The sequence below is a fragment of the Mytilus edulis genome, chromosome 3, assembly GCF_963676685.1.
Source record: "Mytilus edulis chromosome 3, xbMytEdul2.2, whole genome shotgun sequence".
NCBI classification, from domain to species: Eukaryota; Metazoa; Mollusca; class Bivalvia; order Mytilida; family Mytilidae; genus Mytilus; species Mytilus edulis.
In genome coordinates this window covers 101,267,537-101,275,079 of record NC_092346.1, presented here as the reverse complement: position 1 = coordinate 101,275,079, position 7,543 = coordinate 101,267,537, and the positions used below count along the sequence as shown (strand labels likewise).

At 34.0% G+C, this 7,543-nt stretch overlaps 2 protein-coding genes across 2 annotated transcripts; both read left to right on the top strand.

The window, feature by feature from the left end:
• Positions 1–81: 81 nt before the first annotated feature.
• LOC139515008 (lysosomal proton-coupled steroid conjugate and bile acid symporter SLC46A3-like) lies at positions 82–5,082 on the top strand. Its single transcript, XM_071304567.1, has 5 exons — positions 82–198; positions 1,005–2,164; positions 3,428–3,511; positions 3,867–4,023; positions 4,748–5,082. Exons 2-5 carry the CDS (start codon positions 1,024–1,026, stop codon positions 4,839–4,841), a joined length of 1,476 nt encoding a protein of 491 aa, XP_071160668.1. The 5' UTR covers positions 82–198; positions 1,005–1,023; the 3' UTR covers positions 4,842–5,082.
• Positions 5,083–6,033: 951 nt separating this feature from the next.
• LOC139515541 (involucrin-like) lies at positions 6,034–6,510 on the top strand. The gene has a single exon (XM_071305118.1). It carries the CDS (start codon positions 6,034–6,036, stop codon positions 6,508–6,510), a length of 477 nt encoding a protein of 158 aa, XP_071161219.1.
• The last annotated feature ends 1,033 nt before the right edge of the window (positions 6,511–7,543 follow it).

The window sequence follows — 7,543 nt, the reverse complement described above, 5'->3', positions numbered from 1 at the left end:
TATTTACAAAATGTTTATCAGTATTTACACTATAAAGGAAACAATGTGTGATAACAGTCAATATATAACCTTAAGTTAGATGTGACAATGTGGATCGACATTATCATAAAATAATATATACCCTGATTAGAAAGAATATTACATGTTTGATGGTTTAATGATGATGAGAAACGAACATATTTGACAGTAAACCATCTTGTAAGTAATAACAATATACTTATATATGTAACAGTTACACATGATATACAATTATGATATTTTTACGAGTGATGTACAAACCAAGACAGCGAAACAAAGAAAATAAAGAAATACCATGTTGTTGATTTACAATTTCAGAAGTTAGATGTTAAAGAAAAAAAATATCAAAGTATATAAATTATTGATTGATAATATCTTAGATGCATGATTCGTTTTATTATTTGTTATTGGCTTTGAAGTAGCAGTCAGTAACTGCAAGTACTCTCAGATCTTGACTAAGGATCTCTTTGTTTTGGGATGTACACGTAAACGGCCACGTCCACTCTGTGGAGATGTAAGATGTATTTTTATTTGTATCCATATGAAGCCTTTTTCAACTGATTTGCATAGTTCTTGTTACAGCACAGTCCCAGATTAGGGTGAGGGTTGGGATCCCACTTACATGTTTAACCCCGACATATTCAGTATTATTTTTTGTGTCCAGCGCAAATCATGAGTCTGTAATTCAATGGTTGTCGTTTGTTGATGTTTTACATATTCGTTGTTCATTCATTTATTTGTACATATATAAAGGCCGTTATTTTTCTCGTTTGAATATTTTTACATATGTCATTTTGAGGCCTATACTCGTAGTTGAAATCCGTACAGTGACCTACAGTTGTTGATTTCTGTGTCACTTTGGTCTCTTTTAAAGAGTTGTCTCATTGGCAATCAAATTACATCTCTTTTTTTTTTTAATATTAATTGACAACAAAACGTTATAATAATTCATCTACCTTATTCGTATGCAATTGTTATTGTTTTAGATCCTTAAAGATTGAAACTATGAGCAAAACAGAGAACCAAGAGGAAAAACCATTACTTCACAGTAACGCAATAGAATTCGTTAAGCTTAAATATCCAAGATGGCTGACATATTCCGTGGTAATAGCAATTCCATTATGCCACATACTGTCCTTCATGTTGAGCCTGTTTCTTTTAAACCAGTATACTTATTATAAATTCATGAAACAAGAATATCCAAATGCTTCCGATACTTCCGAGAAATTACCAACATGTACAACTAATACAAGCACTGTTGGATATCAACAACAAGTAGCCGTACAGAAAATATCAGCAGAATGGAGCATGATTTGCAGTCTTTCCTATATCATTCCAGGGATGTTTTCCAATATCAATCTCGCCACGTACAGTGACGTATACGGTAGAAAACTATTTTTCATTATACCATTAGCAGGTAGTATGCTTAAAAGTGCGCTTTGTGCAATTGGAATTTATTATGAAATTGATGTGAGATATCTTCTGTTCTTTTACATGATAGAAGTTTGTACTGGATCCTGGTTTGGAACACTTTCTATGTCCTTGTGTTTCATTGCTGACACAACAGAAGAAGGAAAAGGCAGATCGATTCTAATTGGTTTGTTAGAAGGTGGTCTCGGGATTGGTGCTTTCATTGGAACATTCATATCGGGGTATCTGATATCATTAACCGACGGGTTTTTCTATCCAGATGTTATTGCCTCGTGCGTTGTAAGCATTGGATTACTTCTTGCGTTAACAATGATTCAAGAATCTCTTCCAGAGTCAAGAAAACGTAAACATGTTTCACCTTTAGATAACATGAAGAGGGTTTTCGAATGTTACTCTTCAGACTTCTCACCAAAAGGGAAACGCTGGATGTTCATTATATTAATTTTTATATTTTCAATGTCAGCCATTTCAAATTTAAGCAGACACAATGTAGAAACGTTATACGAGCTAAATACCCCATTTTGTTGGGACTCTGTGAAAATTGGAGTATACTCGTCTGTACGGATATGTTTCTTTAATTTAGGAGCAGTGATTATAATTAAAGTATTCCATTTTTGTTCATCAGATGAAGTGATAGCTTTAGCTGGTTGTTTCACCACATTAGCATCATTGATTCTGGAAGGCCTGGCACAGTCGGACTTAATGATGTACTTGTGTAAGTACAATCTGTATTATTATTGTCACAAATAATTTTATAATCATGACTATAATTATCGTTATTTCATTACTTTAGAATTCCTGATGATATTGCTATCATGATATAATTTTCCAGATCGCTATTTTCTTAATTTTTGATTTGATAGGTTTTGTTGGGTTCGTGTTTCTCAGTCTTTGGGTTTCTATGTTGTTTGTTGTGTACTATTGTCTGTCTGTCTGTCTGTTGATTTTTTTTCTTTTTTGTCATGTTGAGCTGTCAGTTGATTTTTCTTCTCAATTTACCCAACTAAAAATGGGTTTTCTCTGTCGACTTTTAATAAAGAACTCAAATTGGCGTTGCTTAGGGGAAAAATAAAATATAATATGCACGGTCTTTGTGTCTCTGCTAGTGTAATGTGTATATATTCAACAAATTATTTTGTTCATAAAAGATAAGTCATGTGTATCGAAGCTGTCGTCGCCAGATAAGGATTATATTAGCTATTGATGTATATATTAAATATATGTTATGTGAAGTTCATATTATAACCAAAAAACAATTATGCAAGTTAATAGCATTGTATCGTAATAATGCCACTTGCACATTAATTTATTATTTAAGATTGTTTAAAGACAATTTATGTATATTGCTGATCATTGTTGTTTTTAGTGCAAGTAACTGGTATTTTCTGTAAATATAAAAAAGAAGATGTGGTATGATCTCTATTGAGACAACTCTCCACAAGAGACCAAACGATTCAGAAATGAGCAACTATAGATCACCGTACGGCCTTCAACAATGAGCAGAGTCTAAGTGTGTTAGTCAAGTTGTACAAGTTGACAATGTTTTAATTTCAGCTGCTGCCACCAGTCTAGGTTGTATTGTAACCATGCCAAAATTTCTATTTCAGCTGCTGTCGCCAGTCTAGGTTGTATTGTAAACATGCCAATATTTCTATTTCAGCTGCTGCCGCCAGTCTAGGTTGTATTGTAACCATTCCAATGTTTCAATTTCAGCTGCTGCCGCCAGTCTAGGTTGTATTGTAACCATTCCAATGTTTCAATTTCAGCTGCTGCCGCCAGTCTAGGTTGTATTGTAACCATTCCAATGTTTCAATTTCAGCTGCTGCCGCCAGTCTAGGTTGTATTGTAACCATGCCAATATTTCTATTTCAGCTGCTGCCGCCAGTCTAGGTTGTATTGTTACCATGCCAATGTTTCTATTTCAGCTGCTGTCGCTAGTCCAGGTTGTATTGTAACCATGCCAATATTTCTATTTCAGCTGCTGCCGCCAGTCTAGGTTGTATTGTAACCATGCCAATGTCCAGGAGCATAATGTCTCGAATGACACCAGCTAATAAGCAAGGTCAGCAGATTTATTTTAATGTCACTTTTAAGTTTGTACAAATATTTCTTTATTTCAAAAAATATCAATATTGCCCGACTTGTATCAACATAAAGAAAGCCAGAAAACTGACACACAAAAGCATATCAAAACGTTTTGAATATCTTGTGAAGTACTTCTTTTGTTTTTAGCTTTCTTTTTTAAATGAAAATCTTTTTATAACACGTTATTATATTTGGTCTCTTGATTGGTCATATATTTTCTGTTTGTTAGTGGATATACACATTTGTTTTAGGTATGATGATTTCACCAACACAGGTGTTCTAAGAACATACCATATTTATATATATATATATATGTCCATTTCTTCTAATAGGATCTGTGTTTGCCGGTGTTGCCGCAGTAGAGCTCCTATGTGCTCTTGTTGGGGGACTACTAATGAATGGTATCTATAAAGCGACTGTCGATGTCTACAGAGGCATGGTATTTTTAATATGGGCAGCTTTTAGTGTTGTAGGGATCATACTTTGTTTGTAAGTTATATGTTATAAAAAAATAATGTTGCTATCAATAATTTGAAGCCCAACCATTTACTATTGCTATTTAACTCATCATCATAAAATGTACTACATTTTTTTCACATAAAAATCAAAAGATTTGGTATGATGTCAATAGTCAAGTCTCCACAAGTGACCAAACGACATAATTTAACAACTATCAACGTACGGCCTTCAACAACCTTCATTTTGGCATTGCACAACATCGTGTATTTCTCAGATTGTTAATGACGTCTTTTCAATAAATCCATTGGATGTTAGAGGTGTACTGATTGATTCTTTAGTTGAATTATACAACAAGACGTGTATATCTTTTAAGTCTTAAAGAATTAAAGGTGAATAGCATAAGTTTTATACATCATGCAATGGGTATATCTTTAGATTTTGATATAAAAAAGAAGATGTGGTATGATTGCCAATGAGACAACTCTCAACAAGAGACCAAATGACACAGAAATAAACAATTATAGGTCACCGTACGGCCTTCGACATGTTTTGTGAGATCTCAACCCTGAAGCCACAATATGCTTTGTAAATGTACATACTTATTCTCCTAAGAGTTCAACTGAATTGAATTTTGATTTTTTACAAAGTATCAATTCTACAAAACTCTTTAAGAACCGAAAAGCCAACTTCATTGGCACATTTTGATAATATCCAAAAACATTAATTTCAAAGTTATCATTTTTTACTTGTACAGAATTCTGATAAAAGGAAAGCGGAGAGGAAATCTTGAATTCAAGCAGGAAGAAACAACTATAAAAGTAGAATTTACAGCCAGTGGAAAGAAGTAGAAATACATGTTATTGGGAAAAACTTGAATTAAAGCTAGAAAAAAACAACTATAAAGGTAGAATTCACAGATAGTGAAAAAAAGCAGAAACACGTGTAATGTGGGAAAGAGAAAATTTAGACATACATGTACATAATGTCATACATTGAGTTTTTAAATACAATACAATGTTCACCTATTTTCAGCATGTCCATTTTACTTATTTCTATGTCATTTTGTCTATAATAAAAACCTACCACTTACATATTCAAAAGTAATGTTACGAAACATATATTACCGGATGGGATAACTAACCGCAGTTTGTCTCTCGTGTTGTTTGAAGGCTGAAGAAAATTTCCCCTGGCTTGAGAGGGTAAGGTATTCTATGATAAAAAGGTGTTCTGAAAGGATCTCGCTAAATTGAGACGGTAAATTATTGATTGCATAGCCAGATTCATTTTTATTAATATTATTCTATGATCTTGTTTTTCTGTCCACATTTGCGGCTTGATTGTCATTTCTCAAAGAATTACAAAGCAGTGCTAAGGACCGTATTAAACTTTCAATTATGTGAGGATGTTCGCTCTGTTTTGAAGGCTTTACTTTGATTTTAAGATGAAGAACAGCAATAACAGCGCTGTTCAATTTTATTTTTTGTTGTTTGCTTTACTGATTATGTGTCGTTATTATTAATAGACACCTAATATTATTTGTCCCTATTATATATTACAAAACACGGCAACTATAGATATATCGAATCGCTGGCAAAGTTTGTCAAGAGGGCACTTACATACGTCTGAATACGATACAGTTCCTTTCGACTTCACTGCTCAGATTGAAATGCATTCACTTTTAAAAACATGAAAATTTCACCAACAATGTCAGACCAGTGTCTATACAGATCATCGTGTTGTCTGGTTATATTGTCTGTGATTCAGTACACTGCTGTCATCGTGTTGTCTGGTTATATTGTCTGTGATTCAGTACACTGCTGTCATCGTGTTGTCTGGTTATATTGTCTGTGATTCAGTACACTGCTGTCATCGTGTTGTCTGGTTATATTGTCTGTGATTCAGTACACTGCTGTTCTCAATGAAAAAGCTGTATTTAACAATCTAGTTTCCATCAACAAACATACATTTAAAAGAAAGGGACCAAAAATAACAAACTTACAACATGGAACTCATACAACAAATCCAGAACTAAACAACTTAATGACATCAAAACAAATAAAAAAGGAAGGACAAAAATATACAAAACACCAACAACATGGCGAAGAAACACAGACATCAAAAACAATTAAAAGAGGAAGGACAAAAATATACCAAAACCACCAACATGGCGAAGAAACACAGACATCAAAATTAATTAAAAATAAGAGAGGAAGGACACAACTATACCCAAACCACCAACATGACGAAGAAACACAGACATCAAAACAATTAAAAGAGGAAGGACAAAAATATACCCAAAACACCAACATGGCGAAGAAACACACACATCAAAAACAATTAAAAGAGGAAGGACAAAAATATACCCAAACCACCAACATGGCGAAGAAACACACACATCAAAAACAATTAAAAGAGGAAGGACAAAAATATACCCAAACCACCAACATGACGAAGAAACACACACATCAAAAACAATTAAAAGAGGAAGGAAAAAATATACCCAAACCACCAACATGACGAAGAAACACAGACATCAAAAACAATTAAAAATAAGAGAGGAAGGACAAAAATATACCCAAACCACCAACATGACGAAGAAACACAGACATAAAAAACAATTAAAAATAAGAGAGGAAGGACAAAAATTTACCCAAACCACCAACATGACGAAGAAACACAGACAACAAAAACAATTAAAAGAGGAAGGACAAAAATATACCCAAACCACCAACATGGCGAAGAAACACAGACATCAAAAACAATTAAAAGAGGAAGGACAAAAATATACCAAAACCACCAACATGGCGAAGAAACACAGACATCAAACCCATAACCAACTCAACGCAACAATCAAACGTATATGATGTATGATCAGGACGAAACACAGTTATGCCCGCGTCACACTGTCCCAATTTTTATATACGATGGACACCCGAATGCGAAAATTGTAAGTTCGTACGAAGTTGGTCCCGATCTCGTTAAAATACCAAAAAGTGACCGAAGCAAGTACGATGAATAACGAAGTCTATACGATGGTGCCGAAATTATATACGATAGCAAAAGATGGACATACGAAGGTTAACCGAAGACGGGTATTTAAGCTTCATATCTCAGCCGAAACCTACACGATGGATCACGAATGCTACACGATGGATTACGAAGGCTACACGATGAATTACAATGATGGTGCGATGGCCATACGATGTCTTAAAGATACGAACAGAATTTCGACAACATATCGTTACTGTAAAAGTCCATGCATGGCGGGAAATCGATCTTTTTGTCTAATTATTATAAAACTTAGTTTATTATCCCCTCGCCTACAACATGTAAGTTGCGTGTAGATAAAATTGTTATGGACACTCTAGAACCAAAATGCTCAAAACTTGGTATGGTGTTACTCGTTAAGAATATCCTAAGCGCTTTTGACTTTAAAGTTCAAAGGTCAAGGTCACAGTGGCAGTTGTAATACAAGGCAATATCACCCTTGTGGACACTCTAAAACCAATATGCTTCAAAAGATTTTAACCACATTTGGTATATTGTTCCT